Source organism: Pezoporus wallicus, unplaced genomic scaffold (assembly GCF_028554395.1).
Source record: "Pezoporus wallicus isolate ANWC-B61680 ecotype Strahan unplaced genomic scaffold, APGP_CSIRO_Pwel_v1 contig_8776, whole genome shotgun sequence".
In the NCBI taxonomy this organism is placed as follows: Eukaryota; Metazoa; Chordata; class Aves; order Psittaciformes; family Psittacidae; genus Pezoporus; species Pezoporus wallicus.
In genome coordinates, this window is record NW_026639091.1 from 1,076,793 (window position 1) to 1,099,152 (window position 22,360).

General features: G+C 54.9%; 1 protein-coding gene across 7 annotated transcripts in view; it reads right to left on the reverse strand.

The window, feature by feature from the left end:
• The window catches only part of ATOSB (atos homolog B), a 35,599-nt gene that overhangs the window by 3,112 nt on the left and 10,127 nt on the right, over window positions 1–22,360 (reverse strand). For 3 of the 7 annotated variants that reach the window (XM_057413626.1, XM_057413625.1, XM_057413623.1), the window contains exons 2-6: window positions 6,274–6,366; window positions 5,474–5,748; window positions 2,387–3,646; window positions 829–887; window positions 492–588 (exon numbers count right to left, since the gene is read on the reverse strand). In XM_057413626.1, coding sequence (XP_057269609.1) covers window positions 492–588; window positions 829–887; window positions 2,387–3,466 — 1,236 coding nt within the window. In that variant the 5' untranslated portion in view covers window positions 3,467–3,646; window positions 5,474–5,748; window positions 6,274–6,366. Of the gene's footprint in view, window positions 1–491; window positions 589–828; window positions 888–2,386; window positions 3,647–5,473; window positions 5,749–6,273; window positions 6,543–9,093; window positions 9,485–11,950; window positions 12,336–18,753; window positions 18,864–22,360 lie in introns of those variants that run through there. The other 4 variants (XM_057413624.1, XM_057413621.1, XM_057413622.1 and 1 more) reach the window with 4 other exon arrangements.

The following is a 22,360-nucleotide window of genomic DNA, read 5'->3' on the forward strand; positions in this document are numbered from 1 at the left end:
AGAGGAAGGGGATGTTAGGGACCTTCAAACACCAGCCCTGCCCCTCGCCTCGAAGCTGCAGGTGAGATCACCCCTGTCCCCGCTGCAACCACAACTCTGCTTGCTCTCATGTGTCCAGACACTACCTGTAAGGCGCCCTGGCTGCTTCCTCTGACACAAAGCCATCCATCTCACGCACAGAAGCAGGAAGAGCAGCAGCTGTCTCAGCAGGGTCCAGGTACCCTTTATTTCACTTTATTTCAATTATCAAACTGTTCTTATCTGAACTCACAGGTTTTACCTTCCTATAATCCTCCTCCCCATCCCACCCTGCGAGGGAGAGGGGAGTGAGAAGTGAGCGAGTGGCTGCATGGTGCTCAGTTGCCACTGGCCTTAAAACACAACAAGGCTTTGGGGACACTCAGCCCAGCCCCACACCAGGGCTCTGGTCAGGTTCAGCCTCTCATGCCCATCACCAGCCCAGCCTGGAGCCCCTGGATGGGTGCTGTTACCTCAAAGTTGCCAAGCAGAGCATGGCTGATGGTGGTGGTGGCCCAGGGTGCTGAGGAGGACCTGGTGCCCCTCCGGAGGCTGCTCCGGAGATGTCGCCTTTGAAACAGGAGAGAACATTTGTGTCGGACTGGAGAGCTGCCCATGTCCCTGGAGATCCTTCTCCACATCCCCAGTCCCTTTCTTTGGTGGAGGTTGAACACACCTTCCTACCCCTCAGGAGCAGAGGAAACTCCCCACCGCCCCATAGCCTGAACCTCCCATGGGGCTGCAGGGTGCTGGGGTGTCTGAGCATCCCGAGCCCCCATGTCCATCCCACAGGGCTGCCAGGACACTCACGATTTGAGCCGCAGCTCGCTCTTCAGCCTCCTCCCGACTGCAGTACAGCCCACAGAGCTCTGGAGGGGGCACAGAAGTGAGAATCACATTAGGGCAGCAACCAGGGACTGACCCTGGGAGGTGCCATCAACCCTTGCCTTGCCTCATAGCTCCAGGAGGATGAGACAGGCTCTCATCCATGGGGAGCTGTCACTGGCCTCCGCAGGGGTGGGGTGTCTGGTGGAGACATGCGGCTGCCCAAACCCCAGAGTGGCTCTGCTGGGGATGAAGGTGTTGGTACCCAAGCTGAGGGTGCATCACACAACTCCTACCTTGCAAAGCAGGTCTTGGGACCAGCCCCATTGACAAGACACCCCCATAAGAGCCATGCAGTGACACCCCTTGTACCTCCCAGGGAATGGTAACACATACAATGAAGCTCCCTGACCAGCCCACGAACAGCCCTGTCCCCTGGAGATTCATGCGAAGTAGTGCCACCAGGCAGAGAGTCGTGCTGCCCACCCCAGACTCCTACAGCTTTAGGGTGTGGGGCCAGAGCCACACTGCAGCCTCCTTTTAAAGACATCCCCTTTTCAGGGGTTTTCCCTTCTGGAAGCCACACAAAGGGCAGCAGAACACAAAGGGATGATGGCGCTGGCTGGCATGACCAGGCAGGAAAACTGAGGGAAGTTGCTGGAGGGCAGTGGTGGAGGCAGCAGGGCTGGGGGACGGGCACCACAAAGAGCACATGGTCAGGGATGGAGCTGTGTCCCATGGATGGCGTATCCCAGCTCCAAGCCAGGGAAGCTCTGCTGTTGGGCCCTCGAGGGGTGCCAGCACTGTGGGATGCCCCAGGGAAAGAGAGGAGTGTGCCAGCTCTGGCATAAGACTGCTGCAGCCTCAGCCAGCAGCACACAGTGAGGGCAAGAAGCTGGTCAGGATGGGTGGGTAAGCAGGGAGGAATCAAAGGCAGCTCCTTGGCTGCCAGGCTGGTTGCAAACCTCTGGAGTCTGCCCTGTTTCTGAGAGCTGGTGGCACCACGGGGGTATGCCACGTGCATCCCAGAACCACAGGAAAGACAGTGGTGTCTCTGCACACAGCACTGGGGCTCACACTCCTTGGTCAGAGCATGTCCAATCCCGCTCCCTGCCACCAAACCCTTGTCCTGATGGATATCATGGCCAGGGACCAAAGCCATCCCACACCTCCGCCTTCTCCCTCATCACATAGACAGAGGACAGCCACTCCTCCCAAGCCTTCTGGTAAGTATAGCTTAACACGAAGCTGTCAATACTCAGTGTGGCCCCACGCCATGTGTCCATGTGTCCCGGGGGTTCATGTCCTGCCCGAGCAAGGTTCTCCAGGCTAAAGAGCTGGTTGCAAGCAGAGGATGCAGCAACTCCAAGGCGTCAGAAGGTGATGATAACCTACAGAGTGTGTGTGAGCTGCCCTGCTCACACCAGTGCTGCAGCACTGGGACACACAGGGAATGGTGCCACAGTGACCCACACTGCTATGTATGCTAAGCTCTGGGTGTCCTCAGGTCATTCCCTGCATCCCGCCCATGAGTGATGCTCACCTTGGCCGTGGGAAGCAGGTGATTCCAGAAAGGAGCCCCCTTGGCATCAGTGCTGCGGCAGGCTGTGGGCACAGGATGGCACAGCAGGACCCTCTTCTTCCTTACTGGTGGGGACAGGCTCTCATCCTCGGAGCAGGAGTCGGCCACAACCTCACCAGCGGGCAGCAGCTTCCTCTTGGCCGGGCAGCTGCTGGCACTGAGCTGGCTGCTCCCACAGGGTGTCTTGTCCAGGGAGCCCAGGTTGCTGGGCTCAGGGCTGAGCACTGTCTGTGGAGCTGCCGGCTCCTTGCACCCATTGGGCACTGCTGACCATCCCTCTCCTCCACTAGCCCTGCTGCTGTGTGCCGGACTGCTCCCCAACTTCTCTTCCTTCCCACCAGAGTCCAGCTGTGCTGTGTGTGCAATATTGTGCAAATCAAGGTGAAGCAAGCTGTGGCCACTTGCCCGCTCTCCATTCTGCCCATAGTCTATGGGCTGATCCCCAGAAGAGACAGGGCAACTGTCTCTTGTGTGCAAAGTACTGCAAGCAATGTGCTGGGGCCAGGAGGAAGAGGAGACGTCCTGCAACTTGTCCTCTCCGCTGGCCTTGGGGCTGTGGATAGGGCTGCTCTCACACCGGTGCTCCACTACCCGCAGCCCGCTGTGGGAGAAGTGCTGTGCAGAGCCGCACAGGGAGAGCTCCTCCACCAACAGACCGTCCTCAAAGGTATCATCATCATCCAGGGAAGCCTGCCCAGGGTCCACATCGCATTTGCCATCCACCCCTCCAACACCCCATTGAGTTCGTTTGGGGTCTCGCCCTCCCTCTGTAGTTCGCTGCTCGGGATATCCCCTTTTGACAGCCGTCCGGCTGCCTGCCCGCTGCTCTGCGCTCCCTGAGGAGCTGGAGAGATGCGAGAAGATGGAGACCTGATAAACCTTCTGGCGCTTGATCTCTGTCTCGTTGTACCCCATGAGGATGCTGCGGTGGGTGCAGTGCTGCGAGGAAGCCTCCAAGGGTGCCTCTCCATTGGGCTGGGACAGGCTGGGGTCTGCGCTGTGCTCCGGGGGCAGGGACGTCTCCGCGTGGATGTGCCGCATGGAGCCTCACTTGCCTGGACTCCGAGCAGAGCCGGAGTCACAACAGCCCATGCAGTAGCAGAAAGGAGACTGTAAAGTGCCACAGGACAGGGTATGAGGACAGGGGGTGGGAGTTGGACCTCCCCTCACTCAGGATGCCTGGGTGAGCCCTCCACTATGGGATACACTGCAGCACAGCATCTGGAAAGAGAGAGCAGGAGAATGGGAGTCAGCCTCGGATATTGTGCTCATCTTGGCTTTTGGTAACGAGGGACCTACTGTGGCACAGACAGGTCCTCATACAGCCTCACTGAGACCTCCCTCTGCCAGGAAGAGAAGAGGAACCATGCTGCTGTGGCTCTCCAGGGAGCCCTGCAGCGTCACCCATCTGCAGGATCAGCAATTCCTCCCCAGCCTGGGCACATAGAGGAGGCTGGAGACTATGGGGGACAAGTCTGGACAAGTGGGGAGAAGGAAGCCTGCCCTCTGCCAGGGACATGCTTGCACTGTTCCAGAGAGCAGGAGTCAGGCAAGTCAGACCAGTCCCAGGGGCTCCGGCCTCTAATCACCCCTTTGGGCAACAGCAACAAGATCTCCCCCTGCTCACCAAGAAGACCTGTCCTGGCCACAAGAGCTGAACTAGGCAGGGCTGTACCCCCTGTACAGAGTGCAGGAACCTGGCATAACATCACAGTTATCTCCTGCCCCTCCACCACCTCAGTCAGCATCTGGGTGGTACCAGGGGCTGCAGAACCCACCATAGGCTCCTGCCCTGAGGGTCTGACCTCCCTCATAAGGCATAGCCCCTCACTTCTGATTTTCAGCCCAGTTTGAGAGCTGTGAGGATCCTGACCATGAGTTTTTCTGGCATGTTAAGTACTGAAATGGCTGCAGGAGCTGAGGAGATGCTGCACAAATCACTGCAGACCAAGGAGCTCCAGACAAACTGACAAACTGCCCGTGGCAGCTCTGCCCTTTGTCCACACAGCTTTGCCTGCTCTTGTGGAGCAAAGGCTTAGGGGCGGGTGAGCAACAGGGAAATCAGCTCTCTGAGTGGGTCAAGGCTATCTGGTTCAGGCTGTGCATGGTATTTTGGCTCTACCTTGATGGGGATGGGAAAGTGGCAGGCCAGGCTGGATATAGATTCTTGAAGGGAGGGTGCAAAGAAGATAGAGCCAGTTTTTTTCTAGTCATGTCCAGTGATGGGACCAGAGGCAGAAGGTGCTGGAACACAGGAGGTTCTGTCTGAATATCAGGAAACATTCTTTTTATTGTGAGGGTGACCAAACACTCAACAGGCTACCGAGAGAGGCTGTGGAATCTCCATCCTTGGGAACTCCAGCTCTAGGTTCATAAGACAAGAGGGATGTGGAGCTGTTGGAGTGAGTCCAGAGGAGGTCATGGAGATACTGCGAGGGCTGGAGCAGCTCTGCTCTGGAGCCAGGCTGAGAGAGCTGGGCTGGGTCAGCCTGGAGAAGAGAAGGCTCCTGAAGGGGAGACCTTAGAGCAGCTCAAGTGCCTAAAGTGGCTACAGGAAACCTGGAGAGCGGCCTGGGACAAGGGCCTGTAGGGGCAGGACAAAGGGGAATGGCTTTAACCTGACAGAGGGGAGATTGAGGTGATTCATTAGGAAAAAATTCTTCTAAGAACTTAGGAATTTAAGAAGTTCTTTTCACCACCCTCACTTCTTAGGAAGAAGAGGGTGCTGAAGCGCTGGCACAGGTTGCCCAGAGAAGCTGTGTCTGCCCCATCCCTGGCAGTGTTCAAGGCCAGGTTGGATGGGGCTTGGAGCAACCTGCTCTAGTGGAAGGTGTCCCTGCCTCTGACAGTGGGCTGGAACTGGATGACCTTTAAGTCCCTTCCAACACAAACCAGTCTGTGATTCTATGAGACATTCAAAAGCTGTCTGGACATGGTCCTGTGCAATGGCTCTGGGTGCGCTTGCTTGAGCAGAGGGACCAGATCACCTCCAGATATCCCCTCCGTGTAACCCCCCAGTGCAGCCTGTCCTGGCTGCCCCACACTCACCTCTCTGCAGCAGAACCCCAGGTTGCTCCGGATTAACTTCCCTGTCCCGCAGGGGGTGGCTGTTGGCACAATTAGCTGAAGACACCAGCCAGCCAGGCACCCCCCAGAAGCGGCGTGGCTGCCGTGGAATGGCTCCCACCATCACGGTGTGCCTCTGAACTGCCACACTGTCCTCTCCAGCTCTTCGGTTTCCACAGTGGCTCTGAGGGAAGGAAAGCAGGAGATGCAGGGCTGGGGTGGTTCAGATACTTTCCAGAAGGGCAGGAGGGTGATGCCTGTTTGCAGGGTCACACGGACAAAGAAGGCAGCACTGAGGCTCAGTCTCTCCCAGCATCCCAAACCCAAAGGGCACATACATCTTGGCCATCTCAGGCAGTGCTATCACCTTGATTTCCATTTAAGCCACAAATACTTTGAGCTAAGCTGTGAAACCTCATACCTGGCTCATGTTTTACATCCCTTTTGCATGCCTTCCTGTATGAAACACTGTGCATATGAACAGATCCCTGCTCTAGCAACCAGTTCATGCCTTGCTCCCCAAGACACTGCAGACCACCAGCAATCTCTGGGCCTCCAGCTAGCTGCTGGTCTCATGTCCACCTCCTGCCTCCTGCACACACAACATCAAAGGGCGCCTTCTGGCCCTACAAACAAGAAGAGCTTTGCAAATGTTTTCTTCCAGTTTGAGATCCCTGGCAGGGAAGGCAGGAACCAGGAGCTTGACAGCCCTGAGCCATGATGGCCCCCCACCAGCTTCCCCAGCACAAAGACAGAAGTCCTTTCATGTGCACAGCACTCACCTGCTCAGATGTGTCCTTGATGCACAACAGAGATTTGCAGATTCAACACAGCTCCCCTGCAGTCATAATCCACCAGCACCGCAGCTTTGATGTCTGGAAGAAGGCAAGGAGGAGAGTCAGCTCGGGCAGCAGGTTGTGGTGCAACACCCTCAAGGTAGGCAGAAGTCCTCAGGCACTCCATGCTCAGCCCCTCTGTCACAGGGGCAGCCCATGAGCTTTGATGGCCCAGGAACCTCCATGTGAAAGAGGAAATGCTGCCCATCCTGGGGACTGTGCCCTCCCTTCCCATGCAGCCTCAGTGTGGGGCTCACTGTAGCAGCCATCCAGAGCCAAGCCACCATGTGTCCCCCTGGGCATCCCACCCCAGCATCAAGCACTGCTCAAGGCTGGAAACAGCACGGCCAGGCAGATGATCAAAATCCGTGAAGGGATGCTTAAAGGCACCGATCACCCAAGTGCAGCCCCTTTCTGGTACCATGCTCCAGTTCTGCATCCCATCATCCTGCAGGTGTGAAGACAGCTTCAGCAGGGTCACTCAGTGTGCTCACTGCCTGACTTCGCCTGCCCCAGGAAATGGGCTGTTCTTTCATTACATTTCCAATAGGATTTGTAATCATCAGACAGGCATGCTCAAAGTCAGCCAGCCCAAAAGGCATAATCAGCACTGCTGGTGTCATGGCTTAAACCCAGCTGGTAACTCAGAACTATGCATCCTCCCCTTTCCTCCCTCCCACTTTGGGTGGGATGGCAAAGAGAATTGAAAGAATGTAAACATGACAGGTTGAGATAAGAACAGTTCAGTAACTAAAGTATAATGTAAAACTACTAATACTAATAACGATAAGGGAAATAACAAGGGGAGAGAATATAAAACTAAAAGGGGAAAGGATAAAAACCAATAAACAGCAGCGATTCACAATACAACCTCTCACCACCCACCAACTGATATCCAGTCCAACCCGAGCAGTGATCTGGGCCTTCTGAGTGACTCTCCCCAGTTTCTATACTGTGCATGACATGCTGTGGTATGGAATACCCCTTCGGATAACTGGGGTCAGGTGTCCTGTCTCTGCTCCCTCCTGGCTTCCCCTCCTCCCTGGCAGAGCATGAGACTGAAAAGTCCTTGATCGGGGTAAACATTACTGAGGAACAACTGAAAACATCGGTGTTATCAGCGTTGTTCCCAGGCTGAAACCAAAACAGCCCTGCACCAGCTACTGGAAGGAGAATAATACCTGTTACGGCTGAACCCAGGACAGATGGGAAAGGCACTGCTGGTGACCAACCACAACAGAAACACAATACACCAGCTCCCGAGGAGCACTTGCAGCAGGGGAAATCAACACCGTAAACCTCTGGTCCGAAACCTCAGCAAAAACCCTTTGTAAAAGATTGGCTGCTCATGGCACCCTACACGCGGCCTGCACCAGGGCAGGCAGAAAAGCAACTGAGTGCCTGAATGGGCAGATACCAAGGTGGTAACAGGCTGTACTCTGCCTGCCTGGAAGGCTCCTGCTTCCCTCCTCTGTCCCTTGGAGAGACTGGTACTGCATTTGCATGGCACAGTCAACCACTGGGAAGCAACATCAGCACCGGCAGCAAGAGTCAGCAGAGTGCAGCAGGAGAAAGCCACATCCTTCCTGTGCGTGTCTCTGCTGGGACAAGTAAGCAGTTTCACCTGCATTCTTTGTCCCTCCCATGTCCCTCTGCAGCCACAGACCTTTGCTCTCAAGCAGCAGCAGCCTTTCAGGAAAATGGGTCCATGAGGAGGGGCTGAGGCACTATAAATCCATCCCAGCTGACACCTCAACACTGGTCACCAGGTGATGCTAGCACTAGGCAGCAGTGCGCTAACCTGGCACAAGGGGCTGCACCATACCGTGCCAGCCCAGCAGGAATCACACAGCTAAGAAGGAGAGGGGCAGTCATTATAAGAGGGCAAATAATCACCCTTGGTGCAAGCACAGCACAAGGCAAGAGAAGAGGCAATAGAAGCTGCTGGAAACAGACTGTCTGGAGGATAAATCGCAGCTCTGCTGGTTCTATCTGAACCCAAGGAGAAGGAAGGAAATCTAACCAGCGCAAGTGCAAACCCAGAAGCTTCCTGGCACAGGCTAAGAGCAGAGCTTGAGAAGTTCCAACAGGCAGAAAGTTTCTATCACAACCCTGAAGAACAGCAGCACTAGCAGCAATGCTGCCACCAGAGAAGGGTTCCACCATAGCATGAGAGACCAGGTATATCAACACGAGGAGAGACACAGACATATGAAACTGGGGACTACCTCCAGCACCATGCCTAGAAGAGGTGGTAATCCTGCAGAGAAGCTGGTTAGAGAGATACTCAAGGAACAAACTGTGCCTGAAGGGAAAGGTGACCCACGTGGACGTGGGTCTGGCAACGTCTGCGATTCAGGTTGGAGAGGAAGAAGCTCACACTTGCTGGGATTGAGAGAGGGAGGGAGGATGAAGAGGGAAGGAGCATCCCTGCCCCACTCAAGCGCAAGTGCTGCTCTTTGGGGGTCCTCAGGAGGCGCCCTGCAGTGCCAGATTTATGCAGCCACAAAGCCTTGCTCAGTGCTGGCTCCTGTGCTGACAATGGAGAGGAAGACGAAGATGGGGCAAGAGGCAGTGCCCATGTCAGGAGTGTGAGCTCCTATAAACCACCAGAGACAGCTTCTACAGAGACCGACCCAACACCTCCCTCTGCCCCTTAGCACCCATGCCCATATTGCGAGGCGCTGCTTTTGCCCTTCCTCCCATCCCACGGGAGGGGACACCCATGGGGTGCAGAAGCCCCTGGGGGCCCTCTCCACAGGGTACCTTGGTTGGTCTCCAGGCTGCCGCAGGCTCCTGAGGGGCTGAGGTCTGCCCAGCAATGCTAATGCCTCCCAGCCCCACGCTCAGGTGCCGCAGGGACTGAGCCCTTCCGCTTGGTTGAGCCTGGATAACACAATGAAACCTCTCCCGGGAGCTCGGGGAGCAGGAGCGGAGCTCCCGGGCTGGGGACTCACCCCTGCTCCATCTGATGCTTCACGTCTTGGCACGGATCAGCTCCGCACACCTTGCCCCGGTGCCCCACGTGCCGGCGGCGATGCTGACAATAGCCCGCGGCTGGGAACGGGGGCTCGCAGGGTCTGCAGGCAGATCCTGCTATTGAACAGACACCTGTGTATGGCTTTTCCCCACGTCCAACCCGCCTTCCGCGCCAGCCAAGCCTCCCCTCCATGCACCGCTGCCCCTCTTGCCAGGAAACCACAAAGAATGAAAAGCAGCTTAAAATGCAGCATGACAATCGGGCAGCTCTTCCAAAGCAGGCAGCAGCCCCCTGCCCACCCAGCACCAGAGCAGGATCAAACCTCAAGCGATACAGCCCTCGGCTGCCCAGCTCCAGCCTTCGAGCCCAGGAAACCTGCAGCAGGCAGGGCAGGGAAATCCCATTCAGCAGCCGCTCACGGAGAGGATAGCCCAGGTTGAGGACAGACCTTTGTTTCTGCCTGCCTGTCTCGCTCGCTGGCTGCTGGAAGAGGAAGAGAGGGGCGGTGGGGGACAGTGAGCAAAGATAACACCCCTAGGAGGGCTGTCACAGCCCACGTTAATCACTTGGAATTCCAGCCAGCACAGACCCGGGCGCCGCAAATATGGGCAGCAAATGGAGATGCTCAAAGCCCTGAAATAATTGGATCCTTTCACAAGAGCCGAGCCCAGAATCCAGCACAGGAATTCAGTCCCCGCTGGAAGTCGAGAGATCAAACACACCGAGAGGCAGGCGCAGCACAAGCAATCCTCAGCCACCGCCGGCTCCGGCTCCGCAGCCCCTGTCTCTGCTCTAATCTCAGGTATCTCCTCAGCAGGGAGCAAGGGCGAGCTGGGCACCGGCCCCTTCCCACCCAACTTACTCCACTTGTGGCAAGGTGCAGAAACGCTGCCATCGCAAGAGAGGGGTTGTGAGGAGGAAAGCGGTGACCTCGAACGAAGCCTCGCTCGACCGGAGGAACAGCCCCTGGAAAGGAGACCCCTGAAGATGCCTAGTGGGCTCTGAGCCCTGCGAGGGAGATGCCGGTCCCGGCAGGACTGCCAGCCCGCATCACGCTCCCGGCGAGGCGCACTTACGGCACACGGAGAGGCTCCTGCTTGCAGCCTCAACGGCAATGAAAAGGCACAGAGGCTTCTGCCAGAAAACAAAGAGGCAGCGGCAGAGCTGGGGGTGGGGAAAACTCCGCTGCCCAAGAGGATCCCTGCAGAGGCAGCAGGATGCTGCTGGGCTCCACTGTGGCTATTCAGCCCGAGGTGGTACCCGCTTGCCCTGTGCAGGGAGCCCGGAGGGTGGGCCAGCCCCGCTTCCCTCCCCTGGGTAGTGCCGGGTGGGAAGTGCGGGAGGACACAAGCCAGGCCCAGGACAACAGCTGGCCACACATTCCTCCAGGCTGGCTCTGCTTCATGGAAAGCTGTGTGTTTGCCCCTCGGGGTATCTGCTGCTGACACCACTGCTCCCGGGGGAAGGAGCACTGAGCCCGCAAGGCTTTGCCACCAGGGAAAGCCATGGACGCCAGTGGCGTGGTCCTTGCAAGTGGTACTGTGGCCTCAGCATCACCCCGGAGCAACAAAGAACATGCACAGAGTGAAGTAAGCTCCCGGCCACCCAGGGACAGGGATGTGTCAGCCAGCTCCATTCCCGTCCTCCCGTCCCTCCCCAGGGGCACTGTCCTCAGTGACACAGACCTTGGGCACTGGGTGAGGGCACAGAGCAGCTGCTTTGCTCCAGACCTTGGTGGCAACTGCCACCCATGGAAAGTTTTCCACCGCTGGTGATTACAGCCACGTGCCTGTGCAGCCAGTCACAGGGTGAACGTGAGAAGGCAAACAGGTCCTGGCAGAGGGGCAGGGACCACTTCTCCTCTGTGCTTGCACAATGCCTGGGGGCTCTGGACACAACCAAGGCACCAATGCACATCATTTTCTGAGTTCAATATGGACATCTGTCTGAGGGAGCCACGCTCCAGGTCTAAGTAGGACTAGACCCCCACCACACTGAGTGATGTAGTATTAACAGTCCCTTTCATCTGATCTCCCCAGGGGAGTGATGCCCTGGGGTTGGTGTCTGAATCAGAAGCCCTGTGAACCCTACACTAACTGGTTTAACTCAACACCAATGGAAAGGCAATCACTTGCTGGTAACTCCCCTCCCATAAGCTCCCTGTGCCAGGCCATACTATGTGGGAAGTGTGAACAGCCCAGCCAGCTCTCCATCATTATGAGCCAGTTACAGAAGTATCAGTCTCTGACAGGGAGCTCCAGCAGCCAAGGTGATGCTGTGCAAGCCAAGAGAAGACAGCACAGCAATCAGCGAGTGATGAGACACCTTTTGCTCCCACCTCTGCTGTCTCCTCTCCAGTCACCACCACAAACAACCACAGCCATCCACAGCCCCAGCTTTCCTCCTTACCAAGACAACTCTTTCTGTACCCTGACCCTGTAGCTATCCACACTGCCCGATCCCAGATGCACAATACTTCACCTTCCCCACATCCTTCACAGGGCAACTGGGCTTTGCATCCTCCTATTTGTTCCCATCCCATCCCCGGGCAGCTCTGCCAGCCCAATCCTCCTAGCACACACCACACTAACAAGTCCCTGATGCCCATCTGGAAGAGCCCACAGCAGTGTCACCTTTCCATACCTCCCAAAATGGTCACCAGGGCACCGCAGAGCAGTGGAGAAGGTCCCAAGGATGTTGCATTCCCCAGTCACCTCTGGGCACAGACTCCAAAGCCATGGATGGGAAGAAGGAGCAGGTGAAGTGCCTGCAGTGGGGAGGGCAGCAAGGATTGTGCTTGCAGCATCTGCCCCATGGGAACTGCCTGTCCCCACCGCAACCCCTCTTGCGATATGCTTCCTTTTACCATAAAAGCCCTCCAAGGGAGGTGCCTGGCCACAGGCATCAGGCCTCGGGCTTGGTGTTACCAAGCTGCAGCCTGCAGATAAGGCTGCAGCTGTGGGGACACTCAGCATCTTTTCCATTCCCTGTGGTAGACATCTGTGTGTCACAGATGGAGGAGATACCACACACACACACACACACACACAGCCATACTCATCCACCCAACTCTTCCTTTCCCAGCAGCAATTTAGAGAGGCTCAAGAATGGTGACAAGGGCTGGGCGGGGATTCGGGCCAGAAGGATGAGGCTTTGTCCATCTTTGAGCGTACAGAGCTGCGGGATGCTGCCGGGAAGGGGGATTTCCAGCATGAATTCAGTCCCTGTGCCTTGTCTTGTAAATGGAAAGTCTCTCCTTCCCATGGGACTGAAGGTGAGAGAGGAACATCCTACTGGCATTAGCAAAAGAATGTCACAGCTGTCATGCAAGCATACTGTTACCCATAACAGAGGCAAATATATGAGTGCACAAGCCCCTTTGAAAGGGAACAAGGGGGTCAAAGGGACTGGCATGTCTGACTGTAAGCATATCCATACACAGGGCATTGGGAGACATAGTTTGGCTCCTATTTCATCCCATGAAATTGGCAAAACTCCCGGTCCACATGCCCTGAACCACCTGCAGTGTCCCCACCAACAGCAGAGCCCTCTGCCCAGTGCGTTCACCATGGCTGCCAATGAGCAACGCACACAGCTAGGGATGCCCTCCAGACGGAAGGGGGAACCCGCCTGGCACTGTATGCTTCATGGATATGGAGGAAGCAAAGGCTCAGTGGGTGCTTCAAGTCAAGAGAAGGCTGGAGAGGACGTGTCCTCAGGGCTATCTGGTGCGTGCAGCCTGCAGGGAATACAGAGCACCAGGGCACCGGCATATCAGCATCCTGGGTCTTCACAGAAGCAATAGCGGACAGGGACAGGCTCCAAAGGCAGATGCATCCCCAGACAACCTGAACATGAGCCCCATGCTGGTGCCTGCAAGAGGTGAAAGCCTCCATGGAAGCACTGCGCGCTGCCACTGTGCAGCCCCTGCTTTGCTGTGCTGCATCTGCAGGAGCACACAAAGCTCAGAAACATCAGAAAACAGCTTAACTACAGCAAATGGGTCCAAAACACCTTAAGCCTTGGTGGCAGATGTGCTGCTGGGGACAGAGGTGTCCCCTGAGACCCAGTCTTCTTAGGGAGACACCTGAGAGCTCTCCATGGACTGTCGGGAATCAGCTCATCCTGGACACAAAGGGATGCTGCTGTTTCCACCTTTGCTGCTGCAAACAGACCCCAGGGGCTTCTCGGTTCAGACCACCAGCCTCTGCTGCTCTTGATGTGTTCAGGTGGTGTAACAGGGATATCCAAGTGACACAAGACTGCCAAGAGCATCACGGGGTAATGAGTGGACTGTCAAGGAAGGGAGAACACATAGGACTTGGAGCGAGACAGCGGCCCAGCATCAATGAAAACCAAAGGAAAGGCTAAGAGGAACAACTTTGGAAGGGATTTGGAGACTAACACAAGCTCATGGGAATGTCCTAGACCTTGAAAACCCACATAAAAGCATCTGGGGAGCCTGGACATCATCCCAGCCTCTGACAGATGGGGAGGCAGACGTAGCTACTGCTGCAGGTCAGCTCTACCCAGGCACCATGGCTACACACAGCCCCTTTGCTCTGGTTTATTACTCTCACACACGGGATGGGGCGAACACTAAACCCCTTTTGAGCACTCACACACCAGACACAGGCTTCTGCAACATCAGGCAGCAGGGTCAAAGCTCGGAGACACAATAAACTGCTGACCAAAGATTTTTCCTGAAGACAAGGCTGCAGCAGCCAGCCTTGCAGGACGGGATCAGGAAAAGAGCAGCCATGAGAATAAAAGGCTGGCAAAGAAACAGAAAATACCATGAGCAAATAACTCTTTCCAGACACCCTTTTGGGCGCATCTCAACCTCCATGTGCTCAGGATGGTCAGGCAGCTGGAGCTTTTAGAAAGGCTACTGGTGACTGCCCCTGCAATCACCACTGTCTCCAGGACAGACAAGGGGAAGATAAACTTGCAGCCTCTCCAGCCGGAGGGCTGGGGCCAGAGTCGTCCCCAGCATCCCAACAGCACCAGCACCCCTGTACTGATCACAGCTCTGCACTGCCAGCAGAGCAGGGCGAGTGGTTTACACCCCGAGCTTCACTGCCAACTGGCTCTTTGTGCTCACACAGGGTGGGAACAACGGAGAGATGGGTGCTGCAGCTCTCTTTGATTTGAGAGCTTATTAGTTCAACTAAAGGAAGAGTCAAAGAAAAGGGGCATGTACTACAAAGCGATCCAGAGGCTCTGGTCCTAAGAAGAGAAGAATACCTGTGCTTGATATAACTGGAACATTTTTCTTTCCTTGCTTTCATTCTGCAGATTTTATTTAGGCAATTTAAAATAAAGCTTGCCTTCTTTCAGGTGATATTTGATTTCCATCCTACTCGATGCTTGCCTGAATAGACTCATAGTACATCTAAACTTTCTCTCTCAATCAAAGAGCTGGGGAGTGCTGCTAAGGCAGTGCCTCCATCTCCTGGCACTGCTAATACCACATGGATGAGATGAACCAAGCGAGGAGAAGGGACTGCTGAGTCCAACATCAGAAGTTACATCACCAAGCACCCCAAGAACTACAGAACTTGGGAATAACAATGGTGGGAAGGGACATCAGGGGGTTTGGTCCCAGGGCCAAGCTCAAGCAGGTTGCTTAAGGTTTGCCTTTGCCAAGGGCTGAGTGTCTCCAAATGTGGACACTGCCTCCTTTCTCTGGGCTCTGCTCCAGAGCCCAACTGCCCTTTGGGGAAATATTTGTCCTAATATCTAATTGCAATTTCCCTTCTGTGCCATTAATGCTCATCCTGTGCCTGGGTGATTCCCAGGAGAGCTCAGCTCCAGCTTCTCTCCAAACCCACAGCCACTGGCAGCAGTGAGAGCCCCCTTTGCTGCCTTCCCTTTCCCAGGCTGCTTGAACCCACTGCTCTCAGGCTCTGCCTGCTGCAGTACATCAGAAGCCACATGGCAGAGCATCTCTGGAGGCTGCTGGAGCCTCTCAGTCTCCATCCTGCCCAGCCAAGGGTGCCAGCAGGGCAAATAGGAGGTACCTGCATGCAGCAGGCACTTGCACACCTTGGGGATGTTGGATATAAAGACTCACCTCAATACTGAGAGCAGTGGGGGCTGTTTTTTGAGTGTTTGATCCTTGCCCTGGTTAGTAGCAATAGCAAACCTGCAACAAACATAGGTTATCCTGAGCTGGGATATCCCAAATACCTGCTCCGAGAAGTTTGGTCCTAAATACAGAGAGCTTTGGCTTCAGTGCTGTGGTATCTCCATCACGCCCACCAGTGACCTGTCCTCAGCAGTGATAAGCAGGACCATCAGCAGCCAAACTCTGAAGAGATCAACTGAGCTAAATGGAAACTGAACAGTCCAGGGACAAAGATCCACGCCATGCACCGGTGGCTGGGATACCTGGTCACTGCACTGCTCCCTTCTGCTCCTTTGGTCCCTCCTGCGAAGGCCTCAGCATCAAGGATGCCCCAGCCCACCCTAGGACAGCAACGTAGCCATCGCTGGAGATGTCTCTTCTCCCAAGTAATAAGTGATAGGACAAGAGGTAATGGTCTCAAGCTGAGCCAGGAGAGGTTTAAACGGGATATTAGGAATGATTTCTTTACCAAGTGGGTGCTCAGGCATTGGAACAGGCTGTCCAGGGCAGTGCTGGAGTCACTATCCCTGGAGGTGTTCACAAATGGCGTAGATGAGGCCCTCGGTGACATGGTTTAGTCTTAGCAGTCCCAGGGAACGAGTTGAAAATGATCTTGAAAGTCTTTTCCAACCTGGTTGATTCCACGTGGGCAAGGCACATGTTTGGCACACGGCTGAGTCAGATCCCAGCCCATTCCCAAGCCACGGGCACTGCTTCAACACACTACATCCTCTGGCTTCCCCAGCTCTCCTCCGTCCCCTACTCCATCGCTTGGAGACCCAGCACTCTCCAGGCCCCATCCCTGGGCCAGCACATGCCTTCTGCTTCCCGCTGACTCATCGCCTCGGTTCACACCCTCCTCCTGCCTGACTCACCCCACCGCTGCCTCAGCCCTGGGCATGCACACGTGTGCCGCTGCGTGCGCCCTGGGCCGTGCCACACGCTCTGCAGGGCAGCAAACGGAGCAGGGAGCCCGTGACAGAGGCTCAGTGCCTCCTGCAGCACACACAGACACACAGACACACACACAGACCCACAGACACAGCCACGCTGGCTCTGGTCCACTGCGGGAGCTGGGGCACGCTGGGAGCACTGCCCTGTGCCAGCGCTGCCGAGATAAGGAGCGATGCTGGAGGAGGGCTTCCTCCGAGCCTGACTTCCAGGCAAGCCCGTGTGCTTTATCAGCACATAACCCTCCCGCTGTGGGAGGGTTACCCGGTGCTGCCGCAGCCTGGATCCACACCACTAACCAGCCTTTGGGTACAGCCAAACATGCCCCATGGGGCTGTGCCGCTTCCCAGTCTGACTGGGAGCTTCCTGGAGGACAGAAAGGGTTTTCTTCTAACCACGGCTATGGTGGGTATCAGCTGGTGCCACTGCACATGCAGCGCTCTCCTGCGTTCAGCTGTGACTGCAATTTTTTCTCCTTCCAGTAGCTGGTGCAGGGCTGTGGTTTGGTTTCAATCTGGGAACAACGCTGGTAACACACGGATGTTTCAGTTGTTGCTCAGTAATGTTTACTCTGAACAAGGACTTTTCAGACTCTGATGCTCTGCCAGTGACACCAGAAGCCAGGAGGAAGCAGAGACGGGACACCTGACCCAAACTAGCCAAAGAGTATTCCATACCACAGCACACCATGTCCAGTATAGAAACTGGGGAGGGTCACCTGGAAGGGTCAGATCACTGCTCGGGTCGTGCTAGGTACTGGTCAGCAGGTGGTGAGCAATTGTATTGTGAATCACTGCTGTTTATTGTTTTTTTTCCCCCTTCCCTTTTTAGTTTCATATTTTCTCTGTTTGTGATTTCCCTTATAATTACCATTATTGTTAGTAGTAGTTTTACATTATACCTTAGTTACTGGGCTGTTCTTATCTCAATCCGTGGGGTTTACATTCTTTCCATTCTCCTCCCCATCCCACCCGAATCTGAGGGAGAAGAAGGGAGGATAAGTGCGTAGCTGCATGGTTCTGGGTTACCAGCTGGGCTTCAGCCATGACAAGGGCCCACAGGCTTGTACAGTCCAGTTCCTGGATATGGCTTGTACAAGCCACACACACAATACCATGCACACATCCTCCGCAGGCTGCTTCCTGATAGCAGTGCCCCTAATTCTAGGAGCTGAAGCCCAAGCAGGCTTCACCCCACATCCTTTCCCTCCACCTCTCCCCCAGCATCACAGGACCACAGCAGCAGAGGCGACAAGAGGCGGATGGCACACTGCAGCCACGCCGGAGCCCATTGAGAGCTGCAGCACACACCTCCCAGCCGGCGAGCAGCTCCGCGTACCACAGCACATCCATCTGTGTCAAGGAACACACGAGAGCGCCGGCGCACACACAAGACACCAGCCTGTGCAGCACACCCGGTCACGGACCTCTGCCTCTGCCTGTCATAGCTGTAGGATCCGTTTCCCATTGACTACAGGAGGAAATCACTCGGGATCAGACACAGGCTCTTTTCTCACTCTTTCCTCTCCACATCCCACGTGTCACAGTCACGCTGACAAGGGGTGGTTATGGTCCCTTCCAATCCCTTCCACCCAGGAGCACTTGGCCAGCTGCAGCGTTTTGCCTACACATGGAACTGTTCACACAAAGCTTTCTGGTGCTGCAACAGGACAAGTCACTCAACCAGCGCATCTCCAGCAGGGTCACACAGCTCCAGCTGGGTCAGGAGGCCCTGACATCCAGGAATTAAAGCCAGACTAACTGTCCTTTAGCCAGGGAGGAGGAACAATGTTTTGGGCTGGGCTATCATGCATTAAAAGGGACAAAACCCAATTTTCTGCCAAAGCTCAGGACTACACGTCAGAACTGGTGATTCTTAATGGATTTTTACATTCCTGACCCTCACCATGTACAAACAGAGCCTTTCTCCCTTCTCGGGGCAAAGAAAACAACAGTTCCCCTGCACACCACCCTCCTCTCTTGGGATGCCTCAGTCCCTGGGGTCCTTCTAAGGAGGCTGGAGGATGGGGTTCTATAGTGCTCAATGTATGAGACAGACCAATTTGAGACAGACCATGATGATTTCCTTCCAGCCCCCCATTTGTGACTAACAGAGGGGTAACACCCCATCTGCAACACCCAGAAGAGCAGAGAAGAGACAGCAAGATGCTCTTGCTTCTGACACCTCTCTCACACCAAGGAAATCCCTTGCAACTGCCTTTGGTTTCCCTTCTGCAGCGCAGGGGGCTAAGAAGAGTGGCAGAGCACCCCTTCAAAGTACAGTGACTAGACCTTGCTGCCTTCAAACAGCAGGTTTCAGGTCAGCAGGCTGGGACCTGTCAGCAGAGAGGAGTTTACTCACCCACCTTTACGTTAGTTGCATGCTTCTGCAGCACACGTGATGCCAGAAGATGGGGCTGAAAGAGAGGATTTTGGGAAACAGCAGGTGAGGAAGTTCAGGCTTTCTCAATGTCAACGCTAAGCAGCAAGAAGTACACAAAGTTGACCCTTGTGCTGAAATGGTTCCTGGTTACAAGAACAGGCACACAGAGCACAAATCTGAGAACAGGCCATCTACAAAGGTGAGCAGAAGATGATATGGTCTCTGGGAGCCCTGAAGCCTCTCCCTGGGCTCTCCTCACAGCAGCTCTGTGCTCCCTACAGCTCTCCCTTGGTGCTTGAAAAGTAGAGCAGCCTCCAGGCTGCTAAGTCAGGTGGTGGATGCAGTGGCCCTCATGGAGTATTCCCTGGGATCAGCTTTCACCTCCTAGACGGAGCCCAACGAAGCATCAGCCTTTTGCCCCAAAAATCACATCCAAGGTCGTTTGATCCAACATAAAGACCAGATGTGGAATTTCTTTACATGAAACGGGGGAGCTCCATCATCCTGTGCCAGGGAATGGAGCTGAAAGGCCAAGTGCCAAGTTTTAAGGACTAAACCGCCTTTTCTGGTCGGTAACACAAATCCAAGTTGGCTAAAATTGGAAAGCCCACCGTGTGCTTCACAGCTGGCGCTCATCCTTCCTGCAGGCTGGAAGCCCTTATTGTTCCACAGCCCTGATCAGCTCCCCGCCCTCAGCAAGGGGATGCTCTTGTTGACTCAGCACATCCTGCAGCCCTTCATACACGTCCTGGGTGGGCCGGCCGGCTGGCTCGTGCCATCCGAAGCTGAAGATGGAAACGGGCTGTGTCCTCTTCCCACCTTGCTGTGGGAAGGGAAACAGATGTTTCTGCCATCCATCCCTTCCCTGGCTTCTATTGCTGGACCCTCGCACGGCACCCTGAATAGATGACATGAAGCAGAGGGGCTATAATTGGGCTTTACTCCTTGAGTACATGTGAGAAATACGGTTTTAGCTTGGGCAGGCATTGGAAAGTCAACTTCCCTCTTCTGTCCAGGCAAAATGTGCCTGCAGGCACCCAGAGCTGTCTCCTCTGTCTCCATTTTGGAGAGGTCATCCCTTCCAGGCATTGCCTTTTACTCTCTGCAGCCTCCATCTGCCCAGATCTGGTGGGAGAGGCCCAAGAGCTGCCTACAAGAGTGATGCTGCGAATTCACATGCCATGTGTGAGGGCAGCTGCAAATGCTATATGGAGGGGGAAAACAAAACCAACCCACCCCAAAGTCCCAGGGCAGAAGGCCTGCACAAAGCCAGCAGTCCTGGCCTCCTGGCTCCCAGCCTTGTGTTCACCACTCATTCATCTCAGGATACAATTCCAGTTTTCACTCTGCTCCTAAAGCTCCCCATGAAGTTGTTCTCACTGAGTTTCACAATTTCTTTTCTCCCTCTTCCAGCAGCGACCTCAACCACTGCTGCCTCTCAGCAAAAGGGTCTCCATGACCTTTGTAATTCAACACACTGGGAAAGGCTCAATCCATTCCCTCTATTCCCAGCCCAAAGCAGACCTTAAAAGCCCTCTTTGTTCCTGCTACAAACCCTATCCCACAACTGTGGCTTAACCCTTAGGGCACTGCCTCAAATAAAGACTGCTTCAGACAAGCAAGGCGGGTTGCAGCATCCATGGGAAGCTGGACCTACAAAAGAGCTGTGCTGACAGTCTGCTAGTGGCTTGCAGGACACACTGGATACACACAATGGGCAGCACGGGGTGATGCTCTGACCGTCCTCATCATCAGTACAAACTAGTACCAACATGTGCATGTGGGGACCGTGTGCCCCACACTGCTGCAGACACATGGGTTGAGCTCACAGTGTTTTATAGCCTGCTGGTTTTACTCTGCCTGCCTTCAGTTCAGCAGGTTTATTGCAAAGCAGGCTCCATGCAGGCAGATTTGGGGCTGCAAGGAAGGAATGGGATTGAGGAAAGAAGCAGATAGGATCAGGAAATCCTCTGCTCCTGTCCTCAGCTACAGCCACTGCTCCATGGCCAAAGCAGAGACAGCGAGGGATGCCATGCTGTCACCTCTGCAGCCTGCACATAGGTAAGTGTGGTGACAGCACTCCGGATTCTTGCTTTGTCTGAGACAAGCCCAGACCCATATCCTGAGCAGCAGCCCATAAATCACACGAGGGAGGAAGCAGTGCCATGGACTTATCATGATCATATGCCCTGCACATGGGAATGCAGAGGGGATGGAAGGTGCAGCTAGCCCTCCTTCCCCTAGCATGATCCCTGGCACAGGAGAAGGCGGTATGCAGCCAGGACTGTTCTGTGGCACCCCAAAATGATGGAACAGAGCTGCCCTGCAGCACCCTGAAACACAGCTCCACAGCAGACAGAGCAGGCTCACACTGCTGCACCCCAAAACACCACCTCTGTAGACAGGATGGGACAGGGCTGCTCTGCAGCACCCCAGAATGCCATTTCCTACCAGCTGCTGTAACTTCCCCTATGCCCCTTTCCAGTCCTGCTCCACCCCAGGCCACAGGGAAACTGAGTCACAGTGAAAGGACAGAGAGCAGGGAGGCAGCACCCAGCACAGCATGGGGAGTAGGGTGAGGATGGTATCGACACCTCTAAAACCCCAGCGATGGGGAGAGATAAGGATACCCACATGCCCCACATTAATCAGCTACGTGAATTACAAGCCTCCTGTGTTCCCACCTCCCTTGAAGCAGAAGCTGGCCCCATTCTGCTGCTGGCCATTCGGACTGCACCCAGCTCTGCTGGGCTACAACTGGTCCCATGGACTGACTCGCATGCTCCCTGGAGCCAGAGAGAATGGGAACATGCAGGGCTCTGCACCAATGCATGTAACTTAGCATGGCTCAGAGCAAGGTATGGCACATAGGAACAAAAAGCCCCAAACCAAACCCAAACAAGTTAAAGACCCAGACAGAGCATTATAAACCAGAAGAGTGTCCTGGATCCCAAAAGGCTGGTAGGGGACTGGACGCTCCTTGACAGCAAGTGGTTGCAATCTTTACTTGAAAAGATTCATGTGTTTGAGTGACCTCTTGGATATTCTGGTCCAGCTCTAGAGCTGATGAGTTTCCAGGTACTGATGTCAGCCTCTCTGCTTCCACCACACACCTCCAGAAACCCTTCTGAGGGCCCGCTTTCCAGTTAAGGTTTCCACAACAGTGCTCACCCACTCCAGCATCCTTTAAAATCCCTATGTCTGGTGCAGTAGTAAATCACCACCCATTTATCTGCCTTGCTGGCGGAGAAGCTAAAGATTTGCTCATTCAGGCCCTGGGTTAGACATGTCACCAACGTTATTAAAGTTAAGGGTTTTTTTACTGCATTTCTCAAGATCACAGTGAGGTTAAGAGCCCTTCTGGGCCGCTGAATGGGAAAGCAGAGATCAAGCTGCAGAAAATACACAGGTATTACACCCTTCTCATCTGAAAATCTCCTGGCATCTTTACCCAGGCTCAGGTCTTTTGGTTCCTTTATTCCACTTTCCTGGGGACCCTGAAAACAGACCCTTCCCCAGGGAAACACGTTAAGGTGGTAAGTTCTGTGGTTGCCATAAAACCATAACGCTAGTGCCAATACCCTTGCCCC